Source organism: Microchirus variegatus, assembly GCF_963457635.1.
Source record: "Microchirus variegatus genome assembly, chromosome: 1".
Lineage (NCBI taxonomy): Eukaryota > Metazoa > Chordata > Actinopteri > Pleuronectiformes > Soleidae > Microchirus > Microchirus variegatus.
The window spans coordinates 21149071-21172625 of NC_139802.1; the positions used below are offsets into that span (position 1 = coordinate 21149071).

Below are 23555 nucleotides of genomic sequence, written 5' to 3' on the forward strand. Positions count from 1 at the left end.
TCAATTACGGCCTTTATGAGGCACTAATTGCTTTTTTCCCAGCCCAAGGGTGCCCACAGTTTCCTGAGCCCCCCCCCCCCCCCCTCCCCCCCACACACACACACTCTCTTGAAACGCCCCTGGATGGATCCAGGACAGCAGCACAGAGCAGAGATCAAATTAGAAAATGACCTCACATCAGGAATAAAAACAAAATCCATTGCCTGCCAGACATCTTTCTGATGTTGAAAGCGCTGATTCCTCTGAGGCTGAGACCCATCTGTATAAAATAACGCACACACATCATCCTGCAGCAGTCCCACCCAAAAAACTCACATCATTTTCTCCATCACCGTGGCTGCACTTTAGAGTCACAAGCATCATGGCTGACCTGAGCCACATTACTGTGAGCTCAGTGAAAATCCCCTCAACATTCACCTGATTAGCCTCGGCTCACTGGGGCGAGACAGCGAGAGGCAAACAAAGACACGCCAGAGCGAGAGTGGAGTGGAGAGGGAGACTTTAATTTAACTCGCAAACAGTGACAACGGGGGCCAGTCGTGGCATTAGCCGCCCTTAATAAAACCTCCTGCTGCTTTTGATGAGGAGTATATGGAGGGTGAAACAGCAGGAGCGAGAGGCGACCAACACGCAGGAGCTAGCTAAAGACACTCAGGTCAAGAGAGTGTGAGTGTAAAAGCTGGTGGTGGAGAGCAGGCAGTGATGGTACTTTTACAAATGACACTTGATTTGGCCCAAAACCAGGGTATCAATACGTCTGATTGGTGAAATGATTCCAGTTGATTAGCTTTCATAGTGTTGACCGTTTTTGATCGATACAGATACCTCAGATTCTGACAAGCAGCTTTTGGTGCTTTTTTCACAATACAGCTGTAGCACGGCACAACTTGGCTGCGCGGTTTGGCTCCATTACTTCATAGTACCTCCTAAATGCGTGCGGGGTCGTCGTAGCACAACCGCACGAAACTGCCGTGACGTCATTTCATACACGACATAAAAACGACTTGTTCAGTTCTTCCGTCGATACGTCGCTGAACTGAATATGACTCACGATCACCCGGCTCAATACACCAGACTGTAAAAATCTGTTAAATATTGAGATTTAAGACATTTCATTTGCTAAAATTTGGAGATTAACGCATGTCTTCAGGAATTTTTAAGTCTTTTTTAACTGATCTACAGTTCATTGTTCACTTGGATTCTTGTTTCGGACGCCACACTCATGACTCTTCCAGTGACGACACTCTCTGACCAATCAGTGGCCTGCAGTCTGTTGACGTCACATTTTAGTATGGGCTCAGCTCACTTGGAACCTCGCCAGAGCAGGTACTAAAAAACAAACAAAGTAGGTACTATCACTAATGGGAAAAGCAAAAAAACTGAGTTGTGCTAGCACTATATAATGGAAAAGCGCTATTATATAGTTGATTTGATGTGTGTAGTCAAACTTGTACACTAATCTCTCTGCATCTATAATCATCGCCCTTCACCGAGAGTTAAGGAACATTTGCAGATTTTGCTGAAGGCCCAAAAATAAACCTCCGACAGTGATTTCTATTCAAATTTTATATACTGCACGTCTCTTTGCAAAGGAAAGGGAAAGCACAAGTTGTTTTGGATATAGAAGAAGCTGAAGGGTGGAACAGAAAAGCTGGACGTGGAGTGACAGGAATGCATATTTAAATTGTGTTAATGCATATTTTAAATGAGCAGCAGAGTGTGAGGCACTGAGAGTGAGGTGAACATGAGGAGCAGAAGGTATTTAAAGGTCAGGAGACAGAGAGAGAGTTCAACACAGTTTCTGTGAGTAAAAAAAGTAAAGAGTTGTTCTCTCACTCACTCGGTTTCATCCTCCACTTGAGAGTCACAGAGAGCGGAGTCAGTCCCGGTTGAGATAGGATGAATTGCAGAGGTCACATTGTCCATCACAGGTTCATCACATTCACACCTACGGTCAATTTATAGTTAACCTCTGAACGTTTTTGGATTGCAATAGGAAACTGGAGAACCCAGAGAGGACCAACATGGATATGAGGAGAATAAGACTAGCCACTCACACATGGCCCACAAAGAGTTTAGTTACTGTCTCATTAAAATAGAGGAAGCATCACTACGGTTCAGGCTGAGGGCAGGATTTAAAAAAACAATAACAAAAAAAAAAAACCTGATTTGATTGATTAAATGAGATTGTGGGCGGTGAAGAGCTTCATCCATCCTGATCCTGAGTGCAGTGAGCAGAATAGTGACAATAGTGACAGCTTACTGTTGCTCACATCTGTCTTCTCAACTTTGCTGCTACTTGAGAGCATATTAGGATGAATAAACAAACAAAAAAAGATAGCGATTGTGCAAAATCCAGCCCGCCTCCATCTGCAACACACATGTGATTGTGTTATTGTACGTCACATGTTTGTTTTCCCTACCCTTCCCCCGGGAGGGATCCAGATCTCTGCTGTGCCTCATTAAGAACAAATCAACTTAAACGAGAGAAACTCACAGCCACTCAGTTTCACTAACCTATCTCACAAGGTTAAGGTTTTTTTTTCTTTAAAATGTGTCAGTATCACCACCAAAGTCCAATCATATTCTCCCTGGACCTGAAAACATCATCCAGAGTCCAACAATAAAACATCACCACACCAGCTCTCGTCACGCACAGGGAAATATGATAACCTTCGTCGTAACAACCACAGACGAACAACAAAGTCCTGTTTTGAAGCCTCAAGATTCATGATTTAATCAGGAACCTGCAATCAGGCGTTAAGTGGACAAGACCAGCTGTCCATCACACAGGTGTCCACTCATATTTATCGTCTATTTTCCAATAAATGGGAACATAATTTATATATAAAAAAAAAAACCTGACATCACTAATTGAGACCATTCATGGTTTACTGATTATTTCCCATTGACTTCCATTCAAATGGAATACATTTTGCAACCTGGAGAGTCGCCCCCCGGTGGCTAACAGCTACGTTCATCCCAATTTCCTTGGCTTCACTTTTTAACCCTACTGTTAAAGCGGACCTAGACCGGAAGTTCCAATTAACGCTGTTTTTTAGTGTGTATCTGCGTCATTACCTTGTTTACACAGCCCTGAAGGTTCGAAACAAACAGTTCAGCCATTGCTGTGAACGCTGTGTTTTATTGTAATCTCGAGTTCAGCGAGATCTCTGAAAAAACCAGGTCCAGTTACGTAAGCAGCAGTTCTCCTGAAATGCAGATCATCCTGCTCCGGGCACATCCGGTTGCGTACATTGTACCGCAGGCGAAGAATAACGTCAGTTGTGGAGGCGTTTCACGAGCGACAGTGTCTTCTGACTCTGGGTCTGACTCCGGGTCAAAGTCATAAAAGGGAGTCGTGAAGAAGCTATTTTTAAACATTGTTAAAACAATGTTTTGATAATGAGTAGCAGTGCCTCCAACGTTCCAGAGGGGGGAGCTGCGCTTCTGAGAGCGGGTGTGCTGATTATGTCACTTCCGGGTATTGGCCAATCACAAGACAGTTGGGAAGGCTCTACGCTGGCTGGCCAATCACAACACACTCTTCTGGGGATGAGATTTATGTCTGAAATATCGCGGCCCAGGACAGCGTCAGAAAAGAAAGATTACTATCGGCTCGTTTACAGCAACTAGGAGGTTTTTGACCATAAAAACAAGTTAATGTATGTAAGTAGACCTCCATAACTAACATATATGTGCAACAGGACCACTCTATGTGAGCTTTAACTTCCCGTTGTCGCTGAGAGAATTTGGCATAAGTACTGGTAAGATTCAAAAACCATGGACTGGTTATCTGTCCAGATGAGATTAGCAAAGCACCCCTAAAATATAATAAAAATAAATAAAATACGGGCAGTAAAAATGCAACATTCAAGGCTCACATATTAAGAACTTAAAACAACGAGAAAGCTAAAAAGAATCAGGGTAACATGGAGAAGGTCTTTGGTACCATCGTCTTAAAAAGGCCTCGTTCAAAGAATCATACACACTATGGCCAGGCCTGTATGTGGAGCTGTTTGTGTACACGAAAAAACGCATGGGTGGCATTTAGAGATTTTAAACACCAGGTCCTGCCTGGATAAAAAGCCAATAAGATACAAAAACGTTTTGCAGATTCTCCTAAACTCGTGTGCAAAGATTCAGAATCAGAAGAATTCAACAAAATGAAACTGTGGTGATAATGTTTACATGTTTTTTTTGCATCTCTGACTCCGGGGAAGCAGCTCCTTTTTCCAGAGTTTGGGCCAAAAACAAATGAATCCTGGTTTTTAAGAAGAGCCCACAAACATCGACTTACGGTAAAATTCTGTGATGCTGCAGGAACATTCCTGAAAATAGAGTATGTGTGTGTGTATGTGTGTGTGTGTGTGTGTGTGTGTGTGTACTGTCCAAAACAATTATTTTTTATGTCCCCCACTATCACCTCATTTAGAGCGTTTATGTTTGCTCATCAAATGTGTGTCTCTGCTGGCGGTAAATCAGACTGTGCTCCTCCTGTACATAACGAGCGGCTGGTTTGAGTTCATCAGCGTGGACGCGTGGTTATGAGTGAAACCAAAGCCCCAGTTAAACAAACTCACAGGAGAGCACTCACCACGCCGTAAACTGCAATTACCGGCGTGCAGATGTGTCCCGTAACTGCAGTTATATACAGTATAATGTGCTGTTTACTTTCCAGAGAGAGCACTTCAACATCTGATCCGGAGGGGACGCACGGATTTGTCTCTACAGACTGAAATAACAAGGAATTTAATTTGTTTGTTTTTATATTAATACACAAAAAAGACTAATGGAATTCCTTGTTATTACAGTACTATCTATCTATCTATGGATTGTTGGTGTAGTGGTTAGCACTCTTGTCTTTGCAGCAAGAAGACCCGGGTTCCTGGGTTCGAGGCCCGTTTGGAACATCTTCGGAACAAGGGCCTTTCTGCAAGGAGTTTGCATGTTCTCCCCGTGTGTGCGTGGGTTTCCTCCGGGTTCTCCGGCTTCCTCCCACAGTCCAAAAACATGCAATATGGGGATTAGGTGAATTGGTCACTCTAAATTAACCGTAGGTGTGAGAGTGTGAGTGAATGGTTGTTTGTCTCTATATATGGCCCTGTGATGGACTGGCGAACCGTCCAGGGTGTACCCCGCCTATCGCCCAATGTCTGCTGAGATAGGCACAGCACCCCCCGCGACCCTCTGGTGGAGGATAAAGCGGTAGATAATGGATGGATGGATGTATTGTTTTTATTAATTCATTTTAATTTAATCCATTAATCTGTATTTTTAGCTTAATTAGTAGCTCAATTTTAAACTGCTGCTTTTTGTTCAAATCTGCATCTGACAACATCTTTAATGTCTTTTTATATTTTATACATATATATATATATGTCATACTATTTGTTTTCCCTGTCACACCTGTTTTTAAATGCACCATGTGACAGGAAAACTCATACCATGTTGCCATTGTCAGATCTTTCAAAATAAAAGCATGCTGTGGAATTTGAGCCCAAAAACGATGCAGCACTGTGATGTCATTGTTTATGTGTGTGTGGTCAGTAAGCAGATACAAAACGATGACTTATGCCTATGTGTGTGTGTGTGTGTGAAAGACGTCAGGCCAGACTGAGCGTGTGTGTGTGTGTGCGTGTTGTCCTGGCCTTCTCAGCAGACATAAATCTTGTGTGTTTGACCTCTGGCCCCGATCCCACAACCCCACACTGTTTGCCATGGAAGTTATCCTTAACACACCCCCTAATCCTCACTCTGTGTGTGTGTGTGTGTGTGTGTTTGTGTGTGTGTGTGTGTGTGTGTGTGTGTGTGTGTGTGTGTGTGTGTGTGTGTGTGTGTGTGTGTGTGCGTGTGTTTCCATGATGTGATCACGAAAATCTAAAATGGATATGAACTGTTGTTGCTGCTCAAAACTTCGCTTAATTACATCAAGCTGCAGGACACACACACACACACACACACACACACACACACACACACACACACACACACACACACACACACACACACACACACACACACACACACACACACACACAGTAAATTCGACCTGGCTCGCCTCAGTCGTTTCCATACTGGCAGCAGTTGCACGATTGTGACTCACTCCCTCTTTCACCTCCTCACTCTTTACTTCTTTCTCTTGTTCTCTTTTAATTTTCCCTCCGACAGTCTCTTGACCTCTTTTCTCTCCATCACTCTCTCCCTCCCTACCGCCCTCATTTTCTCTCCTTTAATATGATAAACAGTCTGAATATTAACTCCTTCTCCTCTGCATCTGTATTCCTTTTCGATCATCTGTTCCTCCAAATATGGCGGTCAGGGCCAGAGGAAGGAGTGATTTACGATGCAAACACTGTCAAAGTTCCATCATTCAGAGGGGGACGTGAGAGCCAGCACCGGAGATGCCACGGATATCTTCAGTAGAGGAAATATGCTGACTGCCATGTAAAGCACTTACACAGAGATAGTAATGTGGTCAGTAGAGTGTGTAGAGTGTAATTTAGCCACAACAAACGTGACATGACATCAAAAACCGTCTCGTGTCACAGTCTAGACCAGGGGTCGGCAACCCAAAATGTTCAAAGAGCCATATTGGACCAAAAACGCAAAAAAACAAATCTGTTTGGAGCCGGTTCTCATCAGCTATCTTTCTCTTTTTACCTTTGGGATCCATGACCCAAGGCACACCCGCCGGTTTGTTTTTACCACGTAAGAATGTTTGTCCTCCTACAGAAACCACATTAAAACAAAAAAATATCTATCTATCTATCTATCTATCTATCTATCTATCTATCTATCTATCTATCTATCTATCTATCTATCTATCTATCTATCTATCTATCTATCTATCTATCTATCTATTGAGCTAACTAGCTAAGCTATCGAGCTAGCTAGCTGTATAGAGAGCTATCTATCTGTTAATGTATTTATATATTTTACATTTATTTATTATTTGTATTAATTTATTTTTATTTAATCCATATAATCTGTATTGTAATGAGTAAACAGAAAGTGACGTTTATATGAATTCCACGAGTTTTTAACACAAACAGCTTCCTGTTGTTTTTTTGTTTTTTTGTCAATGTCAGGTAATGTAAATAAAATGTAAAGGCATAGATTTGCACAATTCCAGCAACCCATTAGATGGTAGGCTAAAGGGTGTACGACACATAGGTGAAGAATCTGCAACTGCTTCTTAAAGCGTTAATTCTGCAGGGATCATTAATGATGACCCATGAGTTGGTTTATTGCCATTTATCAACGTATGAATACATCATTTGTCACATGCTTTGTTAACTGTGTTTTATACCAGTAGAGGGCGGTCATCAGCGAAAGTACCGTAAATGACGAGGAAATTATCATATAAATCCAGGTTTTACTGCACACAAAAAAAGTTTAAATCCTAATAATTAAAGGTTTTTTGACCAGTGAGCAAAACATGATTAGCAGGTTTTTTTTTTTTGTCGTATGTGTACCGTGACATCAACATAACTCTATGTGTCGCTAATGGACAACATTGGCACTCCAGTCAAAGCAGTAAGTTGCACGTTATCAGCTCCAGTTTTGTTCCGCTGTCGTGCATGTCAGTATTTGTGTGTGTGTGTGTGTGTGTGTGTGAGAGAGAGAGAGAGAGAGAGAGAGAGAGAGAGAGAGAGAAACTGCGTGTCAGGCTGAGCTGAGGTCAGTGAACAGCACTTCAAAGGTCGTGTGTTTTACCGCAGAGGCCTAAAGGTCCAAACATTCATCTCCCGCTCTAATTGAATTGGCCTGATGTACGAGTGCAGCTGTAACACACACACACACACACACAGTTATTGAGACAAGTCACTCACTCAACACACACACATACACAGGAACATACTGGTCCTCATGTGTGCCAGGGTTCCTTTGACCCATACAGTGCTTCTGCCCTGCAGTGAATGAGTCTCTGCAGCTCCTTCATTCACTTGTAATCTGTTGTTTAGATCGTTGATGGTATGCTGACAACACCTTTAATGGTTTTCAAATCAGGAGCCAGGATAAAAATACTTACTCTAAGCCAATGGTTTCTCAATCCTGATCCTGCAGGACCCACTGCGCTGCCTGTTTTAGATGTTTCCCTGCTCCAAAAACAGCTGATTCAAATAGTCAGCTCATCATCAAGCTCTGTAAAAGCCAAATAAAGACCCATTTATTTGAATCAGTGTGTGTTGGAGCTGGGAAACATCTAAAACATGCAGCACAGGCAGTAGGTCCTACAGGACCAGGATTGAGAAACCCTGCTAATATTCTCAGATTTTTTGTCTACCTTTTAGACAAGGGCTGCAAAAAAAAAGACTGCAAAGGATTTGTAACCAAGTATTGAACAATGAACGTTTGATTTATGATTGTTTAGTTTGTCCAATTACTTTTGGTCCCCTAAAAAGTGGGAGGCACATATAGAAAGTGTTGTAATTCCTACACCGTTCACTTGATTTGGATGTAAATACTCTCAAATTGAAGCTGAAAGTGTGCAGTTAAAGCACATCTTGTTCGTTTCATTTCAAATCCATTGTAGTGGTGCATAGAGCCAAAATAAAGAGAACTGTGCAGATGTCCAAATATTTATGGGCCTAACTGTATGTTCCTTATCATGCATTACCATGACTTAAAGAAGGCAGAAACACACAACTCACTCACTCATTCACAAGAAAAAATAAATGTGACCTCGCTGTAAGGGGGTTATTTCTTAATCCTAATCAATATAATATGCTCTTGAATTAAGATAGGAAATAACCCCCGCTGCATCGCCACTGCTCTGAATTCATGTATCTTTAATCTTTTTTAACTTCTCTTACTTATTTATGAAGCTTTCAATGACTTTACTCCTCCTCCTCACATCAGATATAGTCTTTCATTTTATGTCCAGGGCAAATCACTTACTCCACTGCTTACCTTCTAAATGTTCCGTGTGCGCCTCATAAAAAGTGGCGGTGAGGCTTTTATGCCTCTTAACTACAGAACACACTGACTCTGGATAATAGAATTACAAGCCTGGGCTGCACTTCTTAAAATTAAACTACATTAAATTATATTTTGTGGTCTGGCTTTTATTTTGGCGTCATATAGCCACATAGTCTTTGAGTTTTAATCATTGATTTTCACATGCAAGTCCACTTTTCTAAATAATGTAACATTTTATGATTTAACTGTCTATGATGATTTAACAAATCTATTCATAACTATTGAAATTAATAATACAACACCTTCCACTCACTCATATTATATAAAGGGAAAAATGTATTGTTAAGGTTTTAGGTCATGTCCCACAAAGGTACGAAAAATTGTTTTCTTTAGTCGCTTCCAACGTCTTTCCAATCAACCATTGTTGTATGTATAAGCAATATATACAATTTGTCACTTGATTTAAGCTGTTGTTCACACTTTTACTGGTTAAATCTAGCATTCACCTCAGATGAATGGTCAGCAGTTATGTAATGCAAGTAAAATCGCATTAAAGCAGAACTGAACAGTATTTTTAGGGGTTAAATGGTTTGTTTTGGGGAGATGGGGGGGGGCAACACAGTCCCTAGTCATATATGACCTGTAAGATCAACCCAGCAATAGCAAAATGGCGAGAATCAAAAAAAACAAAAGAGTGTGTAAAACGGATACTGACCTGGCATTCTTGCGGTTGCACTTGTATCTTTGGGATAAACGCTCTCTTGTATTAATATGTATTTGCATTTTCCTGATGCTGTTGCTGTTGTTGTAAAGGTGTTTGCGCGACTATTTTTATGTACATTGTCTGTTGCTGTTTAGTGTGCTTGCTAGCTAGCGGAGATGTTAGCATACTGGTAGCAAACACTGGTTTGCTGTTTTCCCATTGGCATGGACTCAGGTACAGGAGATAAAACACACGATGTTGACTTCCGCACTCATTGCTACGTCACAATGACACAATCTGGAGTTCCAATCTCGCGGAGCTCTGCTTTGTCCCTTAAAAATGTGTGAGAGTGCAGCAGAGTTCTACACAAACTTCCAGCCTCAGAGGATTTACAATTTATATATGACGGCAATGTGCCGCCTACAGTCGGCAAATGATGGCTTTTCCAAACGCTAACTGCTGTTAGCTGCCAGAGCCTCAGTGACGCTGACGTAGTTTCCTGTGTCTCATTTGCATTTAAAGAGACAGGCACTCAAAAGAGAGCGTTCTGAACAGGGCTGTTTTGGCAGAGTGATTGAACTGCTGTGGTGCTTCATCCTTAAGGTATTTTGACCAAAGCATGTCACATACATGTTCATTGGGACACCAGGGAACTAGCTTAACTTGGAGAAATAGGGTATAATATGTCTATTTTAAAGTTATTCTCAACCAGGTGCATCCGGGACATATTTTCATCATCATCATCATCATCTTCATCGCAGATATTTGGCTGTTCTGAATGTCTCGTCCCTGACCCTTCACTCACTGCATCTGTTCTTGCGCGCAGATAACGGTGTTTAAAGTGTCAGACTCTGTGACAGTTCCTGCATTAGTTTGAGACAGGAGGTGGATCACCACGGCGCATACATTTGCATGTTAATGTCTTTGCAGCTGTTCACTAATTGGATATGTCTCTTCACTGATTGGCTGCTCCATCCATCTCTTGATAATGGGCAAATGGATGTTGAAGTCCCTGGCCGTCAGAAATGACAAACCTGTGTTTGGGTAATTGATATCACAAATACAGCGTTGGATGTTATTAGTCTGAGGTGTTCACGGTTTTTCCAGATGTTTCTTTTCCGTGATAAACTGGCTGCTGTTTGCCGTTTGAGCAGCTATTTGTCCTTAACCGAGGCTACAAAGGGAGTGTGAAATTGTTTTCTCTGCTTCTCTTCCTCGTGATGGATTTCTCCCAGAATGAAAACTGACCATCGGGACAAAATGGTGGCTAATACCTCTAATACCGCTTTTTTACTCTTTTACTGGTGCCGAGAACTAACCAGACATTTTCTTCTACCCTCCCGACAATCTATAAATTATTATTATTTTAATATACAACCCTAATGACTCACAGGATATTAACGTCCATTCTCAGTGAAGTCAATGTCCTGCATGTTTAAAATAATGACTCACACGGTGATGACCCACCCATTGTACTCCATCATTTGCAGGCATATAAGGGTTTTTAAAGTAAAAAAACAAAATGCAGGATTTTTGCCCGAATTTAACAGCTTCAGAGTGTGATGGTTAAATGTTGCGGGGAGATTGGACGGACTAATGTCTTTTAGATGGAAAACGAGGAAGAAGAAATTACTGTCTGGTGAGTTTTTACAACACCAAGTAAAAATCCGTAAACAATCGATGGATGGATGTTCGCGGTGGTGTCATAAAAATATGTACTCCGAAACTGTAGGGGGAGCTCCATAGAGAAGAAAATTAGGAAAAGCAACCAGACTGGCAAAGGGCCGCTTTAAAATGTAACTATACAAGCAAAAAAACAGGTGATTGACTGTCACCTGTTCGCATTATTATGCGAGTAGACGTTACATCCTAAACAAACAAGTCCAACAAGAAACAACAGATGGTAACTACCATGGAAAACAGTGACAATGTCGCTATATTATACTATAATTATGCATCTATATTCTGCCCAGTCAAGAAAAAAAAGGAATGTAATATTTAATTTAGTGCCTCTATTGAACAAGCCTGTGGGGGGCAGTATTTGAAAAATTAATGTAGAAATAAAGAGCACTTTAGTACAAAAGCAACAAGTGTAAACAGTGCAAAGATTAAAAAAAATAATAATAATACATAACTACAGATCCCATAATTCAAAAATACTCATCCAAATAAAAGAAAAACACCCATCCAAGGAATAAATAAATAGGAGGAAGTTCTGTTCTGCTCAGGAGTAAAAATCTGTTCATAAATCTGTTTGTTCTGCTTTTAATGCTTCTGTAACAGCGACCAGAGGACAGTACAGAGAACAGTGAGTGGCCAGGATCATTTTTTATGATCTGGGGTTGATTCAGATGGTCAGGTCGGTGTTTAGCAACGTTATGTGCCCAATAAAATGAGGTTGGCTGTCCTAAATATAATGAATGATCAGTCTGGGGTCGTATTCCAAGGCGACAATGTCTGGATTCATCAGAATGAAAATGCGATAGTGGTGGTTTATGGAGCATCATTTTCACACATAGACGAGTCAAGACCTAAGCTTTGTCGAGAATATTTGGGATGAGCTCGAGAAGCCGCCGAAAGATTTTTGGTGAAAAAGAAAGAAAATCATGAGGGAATTAGCACCATTTACGATTCACTGATTGGAACCAGTCGGATAAAATCCAGCCTGCTACAGGGACATATCACCACTTGTATCTATTCCAACTGCAGACAAAAGCCAGATGCTATGGGTTTATTTGACCAGTGGAAAGGAGGGTAAACCTGGGACTTCCCAGCAGTCAGTTGGAGCTTAAGAAGACTCTTAGATGAGAGGGGGAAGTCCAGTTGCCTACGCCTATGCACAACTCCAGACAACAGTTATTTAACAGGATCACCCCGTTCTCGCAAGGATGCAGGGTTAGTCTGTACAAGTCTGTGCTTTGGTGATCTCCACTCTGAGATCCACACTGTTGACCAATTGATGAGAATGTGAAACATTTATGTTGTGCTCCACGTGTCAGAAAATTCTAACACTAATTCTAAGTTGAAAACTGTTTAATTGGGTGATGGTGCTGCGTGTGGGGAGTGTGTGGGGGTTATGTTGTGTTCCCATCGTAGAATGGTTCAGTTTGGTACAGTACAGTACATATTTGTTGTTGTTTCCATAAGGAGTAGTACAATAACCAGCCATTGCAATACCATTCCATTGTTTGGCACAACTTCCCTTGGGGTGCTGGAGTAAAATGCTAAAGTGAGGTCAGCTGAATAGGTGAAAGGTGGCATCGGTACAACGTCACACTATGTATCTCGCTGATGCAGCCATCAGGCACAGCCCAAATACCATCTACCAAGTAAAGGTACTGTTCTCTGTCAAAACGCAAGCCTGACCCAGCGCCTTACCATTCTAAACCATACCAAACCGAACCATGATGGAAACACAGCTGTAGTGTTTATGTCTTACCTGCAGAACAGTCCCGTTCCCTCCAGCAGGTAACATTGTCCTCCGTTGAAACAGTAGTTGGGCAGCATGTCACAGGGCGAGCGGCAACTTCCGTTCAACATCTGGTAGCCCGCACGGCATCCGCCCAACCCGTCCGAGCCGTCCACTGGTAAGGCTGCAGGAGGAGCCGCTACAGGGATTTTTGGCACCGGACCTCCCGCCACTCCTGGGATGAAGGAGCCAGACACTGGGACCCGAGGCCTGGAGCGATCTGGGAACCCATCTGGTAGTCGGACATCTTCATCGCTCTCGTAGGCCTCAGTCGTGGTGCTGTAGGTGTACTCATCGGCAGTGGGGGACACACCGTCTTCATAGGGCGTGAGGTAGTCATAGTTATCTGGCATAGCCCAGGATGTTGGGTCAGCACCCTGCAACTCATGGGCCAGGGATGAAGGGGAGGGTGGGGCTAGGTCAAGGTTGCGCCCACGGGAGGAGGGGTCAAAGAAGTCCACGTGGAGGACGTCAGCATTAGAAGGGATGGAGGTAGCTGGGGGCGGGGCAGTGGTGGTGAAAAGATTGTCCAGGTCAAACACAGCTGTGTCTTTGGCGTAGATCCATGGCGGGTCAGTGTGCGGCAGTCGTTCTTCCTCCTCCTCTTCCTCCTCCTCCTCCTCACCCTGCGTGACATCTGGTTTTTGAGGGTTGCTTGGAAGCAGGAGCTCCGTCTCAGCAGAATCAGGGGTGAGCTGAGGTGGGTCTGCAACGCCAACTTCCTCCACCGCAGGAACCACAGATTCACCGATCATGCCGCTGCTCTGCTCCTCCTCCTCGCCGGCGCGCGGGATACGGCCTGCGCGCTGGGTCACAGTGTTGATCGTTTCAGGACTGGCTGAGCTGCTCATTGCAGTAACTGTGGCAATAATAGTGTTGACCTTGGCAGGCCCCTCCTCCTCGTTGAGAAGGGAGGTAACGTTGGCCGTGATGTTCGGCTCAGTGACATTGCTTGTGGCAACATTTCCTGCAAACAAGGACACAAAAAGAGGTAAAACCTATTAATCACTAATCATTTTTCATCATTTCAATCATTGGCATAGGCCGATTACTTTTTAATGACTCTGACTGATTGTTACTGATGTAAGTTTTGTTCAAGCTCAAATGTAACACACAAAAAATGTCGGATGCAACATCTGCTGTTGGTTCTACGGTGTTTACATGACAAAAACAAACATATAATCAGCAACATGTTTAGTTCAAGTCTTTCTGAAGACACTCTCCAGCCTCAGACTCTCATAACATTGGTTCAGTGCCACATAATGATGTCACTAACTGAAGAAAACGTGAGTTTAGGAGGTTTTTGGCATGGAAAACAGCAGAAGAGGCAAATTGAAATGAGACATTGGCCGTGTACTGATACTCTGGTGGGGGCAGCCCATTGAGTCATAAAAAAACTGCTTTATATTCACTACCCATTTTGGAATTAAATGAATAATTCACTAATGTACGTGAACGGTGAGGAACTAGGATTAGGGATTTTTGCAGTTGGATAGCCAAGAGATTTGAGGTACTTTTGGGTGAGGCAGACGGTCAGACAAGAGAGGATGCTCTATACGGACAACAGCATTCGGATGCCTGACCATTAAACTAACAGGGTGTATTCAAATACATATACAGCACTTTCATATAGCGTTGGTCGCCCCATTTGCAGCTTCACTTCTTCGAAGAATTTCCTCAAGATTTTTAAGTGTTTTTATGGGAATTTGTGTCCATTCATTCTGTAGAGCCTTTATGACATCAGACACCGATGTTGGACGAGAAGACCTGGTTCCCAAAGGTGCTCGTTGGGGTTGAGGTCAGGTCTCTTTGGGGTCAGTCAAGTTCTTCCACACCAAAGTCATATCATGTCTTTACAGACCTTGCTTTGTGCACCGTCATGGTTGAATAGATAAGGCCCTTCCTCAAGCTGTTGCCACAAAGTTGGAAGCATAGCATTGCCTGAAAATGTCTCGGTATGTTGAAGCATTAAGATTGTCCTTCATTGGAGATAAGGGGTCTAGACCAAAGTCTGATTTAAACACCTGATTTCAATGCTTAACAAGTGAGGCCAAATACTTTTGTCCATATCGTGATTATATCAGTAAATATAGATTACACAGAAGAGACAATTCAGGGGACTGAGAGCCAACTAATTTCCTTAAAATGACAGCACTGATGTCATAAAATTATGCAACAACTTGGTGTTTAATAAGCACTGGATTCAAAGATACTTGTTCGTGATGCATTAACCAAGGGAACAAACCATATTGGCTTATCTGCAGAGATAAAACAATCATAATGTTATGTTAGCTGTCGTCTGCACTCGCTAGAATTGTTCACATCATACCCGTGTGTCTGGTTTTGGACATAAATTCAGTTCCTAACAGCATATTTCCACTGTGTCCACTCATGGTCCTGTGAGGAGTTTAACCAAACAACTAACACAACACAACAAACGGCATATGCTGATAATATCTCACTGACCTCACTGATATCTGAACCCTCTGGGAATTTTAACCTCTAAGTGTCTCCATCCCTCACATCACTCGTCATGATTGTACGCTTAGTATGACGTGAAGCAAACGAGTTGCACACCCTCTGACAACAACAACGAGCCACAACCTAACAACAAAACAAGCAAGAAACACAATCTCCTGTGTGATAATTAATGTAACGTTAAAGTTGGAATCTGTGAAAACACTAAAGCCAATCGCTCAATAAATAAGGGGGGGAAGAGCAGAGACAGTGCAGCCAAAACAAGGAATTCCAGTGATTTGGAGGCAAAGTTTGACAAAATGGCTGACAAGTAGAGGTGGAATGCATCGTTCATATTGTGTTTTGGCCAATTATCCTCTAGTGTCAGGCGGGCTTAAATCAAGTTTCTTAAACTCGGACAAACACACCCTAATAATGCGATCCGGAGTCACTCAGATCAAAGTCGGACTCAAGCGGACCTGGATCCTCTGTGCATGCACCACAGTGCATACCCCTGGCTAACACTTGGAAATAATAGAAGAAGCTGTTACCCAGAAGAAGACTAAGACAACAGCAACAAAAACATGGTGAAATTCAGGCTGGTACAGTTTTTGGACTGACGAGGAGACTGATTTTATTCTCTGTCAGCTTGAAAAATTGTATATTTTTAAGTTAATGGATGGTAGGATGACTCAAAATGGCACTGGTCATGCTAAACTGGAAACCGCTGAGTTGAAAGAGGGTACAGAGCAGACGTGGACACACTTGATTCAATACATTGATTATCCACAAATTCTCGTTTACTAGGACAAGAGCAGTAGTCGCTGCAGTGCGCGCCTGTGCATTGAAACTGTCTCATATCCCATTAGAATCGCTGGCCAACCTGCCTTTGAGCAAGACTGTCACTGTCACTGCTCATGTAAAGATGAGTAAGTAGGATGTCATGCGCCCTCAGGGAAAATCCTTCCTGAATAAACAGGAATCAAACATGAAACACCAACATAAACGTGCTTGTTGAAGGTTTCATGTGGATTCCCCCGTCATCGTCAGGTGTGAATCTGTCATTTCAGCCATGAGGTGTTTGACAAGCGCAGAGCCTTGTTTTATGGAAGTGCTTTGTTTTCTGGAGCTAAGGCGGTGAGCGGCGTCTTTGAAGCCGGGGTCGTTCTGCGGCTAATCCTTCCAGCAGTCCCACAGTGCACTGCTGTTTATCACATCAAGGGAACAACCCCGCATATAATCATGAAACCACACACACACACATAACAAACCAGACTGTACTACAACTACACAAAATAATTTTACGGCCCGAGGGCGTGACGCCCGATTTAAGACCGTAAATATCCCATGCTCTCTTCTGTTCAAATAAAAACAACCATATTTATCACACACAGTAGCACAATAGCAATACACTCATTAAGACAGTTTCTCTCTGTGATTGACGTGTTAGGACTTGGGCTGTCACATAAAAATTGAGATACAAATTGATTCTAAAACTTTGTGTAAAATTAGATATCCATTCGCAACTGTATCGACACCAACAGTGTTATTAGACAGGATAACACAATTATCCCGAGCAAGCATGGCCATGTGGGCCCTGTATGGGCTAACAATATAGGTTCCAAGTGGGTTGTCCATGGATTCCATGGTGGCCCCACCCTTGCTTGCCCACTGAGTATCCTTTACAAGCTATCAATGGTGTGTTTCCACCGGCTTGAGACACCTTGCCTCGGCACGGTTAAGTTACGTTTCCATGGGCCCCACATGAACATGCTAGCTGGGTTTAATCCTGAAAACGTTGTGGTTAACGGCAGTTAACGGTGTCGTTAACGCACATTAGCGCATGACACGTTTCCATGACGACTGACCGTGTGTGTGTTTACGTGACTCCCGATTGTTAAAATGAGTCTCAAAAGTAACGCTAAACCTTAAAAACAGAGGCACACGCAGTACACAGGTACACTGGTTATTTGTAGTGCTGCTCTTTTCGTTTAATAAACAGACCGCTCCAGTTCGACCTCTAAAGATGCTAAAGGAGCTAACGCAGCTAATAGGTAAACTGTGCCTGTACTCTGGTTCCACGGCACGTAAACATGAGACCACACGGGTCTTTTTCCTGCGTTAACGTGCATTAACGTTGACGCCATTAACTGCCGTTAACGTGCCCAGCACTAAAAAGAAGACGGTGAAGGTGGCAGCCTACCATACCAACTCTAACTGATCAGAAATATAAATAGGGTTAAATTCTATTGTATGTTTTGCAAAACGTGTCAACAGAAGTGTTATTATTAAAAAAAAGGTTTTAATTATAAAAATAGTTTTATTGTGGATTTCAGTATTGAGTTTGCAAAATCTTCTTCCTTCTCAAGCCGGACGAGGCCAAACCGAATGTCTGAGTAGCGACAGAATGACAGGGGATGATGAGCAGAGACGGTAATGAGGGACAGGGAGAGGTGACACTTCCTGTCAGAGAAGAGACAGAAAGATCGAAGGAAGGAAAGTGAGGATGTGACAAAATGAGGGATGGAGAAAACGAGAAGTGACAAAGAGAACGGGGGAAAACACTTCCCAGAGATCTACTATCACACACTATCATGAGCTCAAATATCACACTACTACAACCAGGTGCAACACTCTGCGTTTCACAACACTGTGATGTGCAGAAATCAGCTGTTGCAGAAACACATCTTCATCTCTGAGTGGATCAAAGGTCTGACTCATTGGAAAACCTGAATCTATGTCGATGACACCCCCATAAAGTCCGGCCTCTCAGTCGACTTAGTTCAGGATGACTTTGGTTTCTCGTTTCGGTGTTTAAAGCGTTGCTGAATTTATAACCAGCAATGGGTAAAACGAGAACAACAGTAAAGTTTATGATCTGCAGCACACAAGTCAGATGTTATTTCTGCACCACTACACCCTATTTCTTGTTTTACTGACTAGATCTAATGGGTTGATAAGACTCTTGCACATGCTGCAGTTTCTACAGTATACTGAGAGCTCCAGCCAGAATATTAGGGTTTCTTTGGTCCGTCTGTGATGGCGTGGATGTGACGCTGATGGCTGCAATGTTTGCAGGATATCGCATGACAGTAGCTGTCACGAATTCTACACACACAATTTAGCACACGACTGAATTAAATGCCATGATACAGCACAACATAGTGATGTAGAAGCAACATCAGCATGGTCATGTCAGATTTAACAATTGAGGGTGGAGTACAATCATCATGACACCAAAAAGCCATATGGCCAAAAAAAAAAAGAAGCTTAAAATCAGTTGATATTTATCGCAATAAAATATCAAATCCAAGGCTAATTATTAAATAGTAGTTGTCTTTTGTGCCTTAAAGTGTGTATAAAAATATGTTGAATGGCCAACAGGACTATATTTTATGTCTTGATTTACTTTTTACTTTTTAATAATGGAAAATAGAAAAAGTATGGCACAGACGAGTGGACAATCTGTGTGATTGACAGCTGGTATCGTCCAATAGGAGCTTGGCTGCAGGTGATGCCTCTGAAATTAAAGTTATAAAACATCAACATAATGTCAGCCAAATCACAACCAGTTGTCATATTGATATTGAAGAAATATATTAGTGTATACAATGTAGAGTTATTGAATTATTGCCAAAAGTCAGATTTCATGCTTAGCATGACGGTTCCACCCCTCAGATTGGACTGGGTAGCACTGGTTGTGAATATTTGGATAAATGCAGTGTCTGGTGCCTGCGCTTCCATGTTTTATTAGATAAGCTTTAAACGTCTATAAAACACAGCACAATCAAAGCCGCCGCAATGCAGTTCAACAACGCTCGAGGCAATTCCATAAAAAGTGAATGAGCACTATTTCCATTAAAGTTTCCAACTAGCATTTAACTTCCAAAATTATTTCAATCAGACATTTGGTCTGGAGTTTCCTCCTCAAATCGATCCCTTTCAACCTATGATGCATTTCATTGAACAAAGTGTTCCTGCAAATCTGCCACAGGAGTCAGCATAACCACAAACACATGAGTGAATCTGTCTTTAAATATCAAGTAGAGCACTTGTCAGTGAAACACTGTGAGAAAAGTGTGGTGATGTAAGAGCTGTGAGAGGAACCTTAGTTTACTGGCAAAAAAGCCTGGACTCAACTCCTGCTTCACTGTTGGCAATTGCTTGTTTTTGCAAAGTGCCAAAATGTGGATGACAGAGGGTGTAGCCGGGGTGGAAGCAGAAAGTAGAAAACCATCTCTGAGGGTGAGTCACCTGTGAATCGAGAAAAAAACCTCAGACTTTTAAAACTTTCACCAAACTGACTCACATTAAATATGACATCAAGTTGCATTCCTTCATTGGGCTTTAGTGTGGGAAACAACTTGAGTAACTTCTCAATCCTTTTAATGCAAACAGCATGTTTTTGACTATTTGTGTTCAGAGCAAACGTGTATTTAAAGAGCAGCTTGAGCTGTTTTACTTTCCGAATCCGACTGAGCCCAAGAGAAAATGAACTGAACCTGATTTAAAACCAAAATTTATTAGAAAGTCAGTCTCCACAAGTCGGTTTAATGCAAGTACAAACAATAGTTGGAGTCAAACTGGAGTCAATCCATGTTTTGCCCTCATTGAAAACAAAGAAGTTTCCCCTTAGCTAGGCTAACATTAGCTTAATGTGTTAGTACTATCTGAAATGTAATGTTCAGGTGCAAATCATGTAATTATCATTAATGTCCCAACACTGAACAGGACATAGTGTCAATATAAATGGGACAATCATCAGTTTAGCACTATTCTTTTTACAAAATAAACATTAAAGAACAAAGACAAGTAAGCTAGCACAGGCAACGTTGAACCTGAACCTTGACTACACTTTCAAATCTTCTGGCTAACAATCCCACAGGATCTGAAAGTAATTATTGATTGGCTTTAACGTCAAGACGTGCATTTGTCTAAAGACACAAACTAACACGGAAATACACATTTGCTTACGTGTGTTGAAAACAGGGATGCAGGTATCCAATTTGTCGCAAAATTGAGATAACCATACTGGTATATTCATTTACAATAAAGCAGTGGTTGTCAAATTTTTACATAGCTCCACTTCACGCTCACATTTCCTCCGAGTACCAGCAGAGGAATTACTGTAAGTCCCAACTGAATTTGTCCAATACTTTGGAGAGTAACAGTGTTAATCTCCATATCTACTCATCTACAGAGGATGTTAGGGCCAATTCCAATTCCTATCTTAACCCTCAATCTTAACCCTCAAGCTCAACCCTTAATCTTAACTGGCCTCAAAACCAAGTGTTGAGGGTTATTTTGTCACTTTGAAATGGGACACCCCTTAAATGCAGATACGTCTTCAGACTGTAGGGGGCAGAATAAGGCGAAAGCTGAGTCCAGTCTGTCAACTCCAAAAAAGAAGAAGAAGAACACATTTACGTCACGATTATTTATTTATTATTTTATTTCAGTCAAGTTATTAGGTTGTCAGTTAGTTATAAGATGATACTCATACAAATACCACAACCACGGACATATTCAGCTGACAGTTACCACACACCACGACTTATTGAAGTGTTAATGATAGCGAACAATCGCGTGTGCGCACCGGCCGGCTATTGACAAACGATCGTAAAATAAAAATAAATGTTACGCAACAATGACGTCAGTTATCCATAATATGGGCCTAAACTAAGATAATACAATGGTTTTCATCATTTTTATATCTCTATTAACAAAGAAAATACTTAATTTGTATCGCTTCCTCTTCGCTGCTTTCGACGCCATCTTTCTCATGTGAAAACACGCAATGCATTCTGGGTAGCCCTTGCTCCCAAGGGTTATCCCGGAAAATCTCAATATTGAGGGCGATACAGCCCTTAAACTCGCCCCTCAACTCAATTTTCCTGAGAATCGGGACAGCACTTGCACTAGCGGGAGCGCGCATTTTTGAGATTGAGGGTTAAGATTGAGGGTTAAGCAAGGAATTGGAATTCACCCTTGGTCTCATCTCTCCTGGCTTTTCTTTATATGTGTGCTGGAACACACATGAGAAAACATTAGAGAGGCAGTTTGATGAGAGAAACCTCAGTGGTATTGTTCTCTCTCTGCCAGAATGCTCGCTGTGCATCTCTGGAAAAGAGCTCCAAACAAGTAGCGCTGTCTCCCTTTCACCGCCTTGTTAGCCTAATTGGATTAACGATGGGAGAGCCCCTCTGACGGACAGCTGCTTCAGGAGCAGCGTGACGACTCAAGGAAGCCAGCTCTGCCTCGAGCTCGCGTAGCACCGCTTTGTCTTCAAGTAGCTCTGATAAACTACACAAATCAACGCTAACATTCTCCATCAAAAGAGGAGTTTTCCCAAAGTTACGTAAGGTGCAAACTGAATTATATCCGAACCAACAGAGGCTGTGAGTGACGAGCTTCTCTCTGACCTCCAAAAAGAAAGAAAACAAGTGAAATTAATCATTTGCACACCATAATTCGCATTGAAGCGCGACTGCCGCCCAAAAACATGACTCATGATTTTTTGTTTTCATAGCATTGAGTTTCATTTAATGTAGCTTTCCATTAGAAAACATGTTTTTGCGAGAGACTGTTCTCTATCACACTCTGACACGCTTTTCAAATGACCTGAGGTTTCAAATGAATTCATGTATCGTGAAATTTAATCAGCAGGAAAAAAAAAAAAAGAAGGCTTGTTTTGGAAAGATGTCACCAAGCTTATGACAGACATGATTAGTCGGGAGGGAAAACAATGTTACATCTGGGGAAAAAGTGTAAAACATGCAGACGTGTAAGCGTGTCATACCACAGAGCCAATGAAAACAAACAATTTTTTAGGTGATTTTTTATTAATTTTCTTTTACTAAAAAATAATGTCAACTAGAGAAAGCGGAGCGTCTGTCCACATATCTGATTTGGCAGAGATTTTAAAGCTGGATACCCTTACTGATACAACATTTATCCGGGATAGGGACTAACAATAGAACACATCGGACCTGGGCCCTTTCTGCTGTACCGGCCCCTGAACTGGACCACATATAATGCAACAAATGTAGCCTGGATATCTTAAAACTAGTGCTGGGCATGTTAGCGCGTTAACGCATGTTAAAGCATAGCTCGTTTCCATGACGACTGACCGGAAAAGGACGCGAGTGACGTGATCGTAGCCCCAAAAATCTGAATTGAATCGAAAAGTGAGATTGTCAACGATTGCCACCCCGAGTTTACAAGTTCTGTGAGGAACCTCTGTTGTGGGCATTAGTGTCTGCAGAGCTGCGCACCCTGCATGAACCCAAAAGCCATTTTCCAAATAGAGTTCAGAAAACGGTTGATCTTCTGTGTGCTTTTGCTTTTTTCTGCATTGCGGTAACTTGAGTTAAACTCGGCTCCAACTCACTGTTGTTAAAAGTAGGGAGGGTCTCAAACACGGTGGCATAGAAGTCTTGCAGATTAGTGGTGCAAATCGCAGCCATAAATGCACATAATGGCGTGAGGTAATTGCCACTGAGAACAAAGCTAAATCACGCTTTAGGTGGTTTAATAGGAAGATTCTGTGGAGCGTTAATTGACAATTAGTGCGCTGAAAGATCTGAACCAACGACGACAACAACGGTGTCTTTTACCCCAATTAGCACAGACAGACCAGACATGGTCCGGGTCTGGTCAGGATATGTTGGATCAGGGTTTTTAGTCTCAGGACAAAACCAGCAGAGACACAAATGGGACGAACTATGAGAATAAACCACTTTGTTTGTGTCCATCGCAAATTAGGTGCGATCAAAGAAGGTTGCGTAAGTAGACTCCTCACACTGTGTGTGTTGTCTGTCTGCCAGTGCGACCCAGTGGTAATTGGGGTTGATTCCAGCTCCTCTGGTAGAAGGGTGGGGATGGTCGTAATGACAAGAGTTTAGTGTGTGTGTGTGTGTGTGTGTGTGTGTGTGTGTGTGTGTGTGTGTGTGTGTGTGTGTGTGTGTGTGTGTGTGTGTGTGTGTGTGTGTGTGTGTGTGT

General features: G+C 42.2%; 1 protein-coding gene across 1 annotated transcript in view; it reads right to left on the reverse strand.

The window, feature by feature from the left end:
- Window positions 1-23555, reverse strand: part of cspg5a (chondroitin sulfate proteoglycan 5a) — a gene marked incomplete at both ends in the record, with an annotated part of 46121 nt that overhangs the window by 18329 nt on the left and 4237 nt on the right. The window contains one exon of the mRNA XM_083893233.1: window positions 13068-14064. Coding sequence (XP_083749359.1) covers window positions 13068-14064 — 997 coding nt within the window. The remainder of the gene's footprint in view (window positions 1-13067; window positions 14065-23555) is intronic.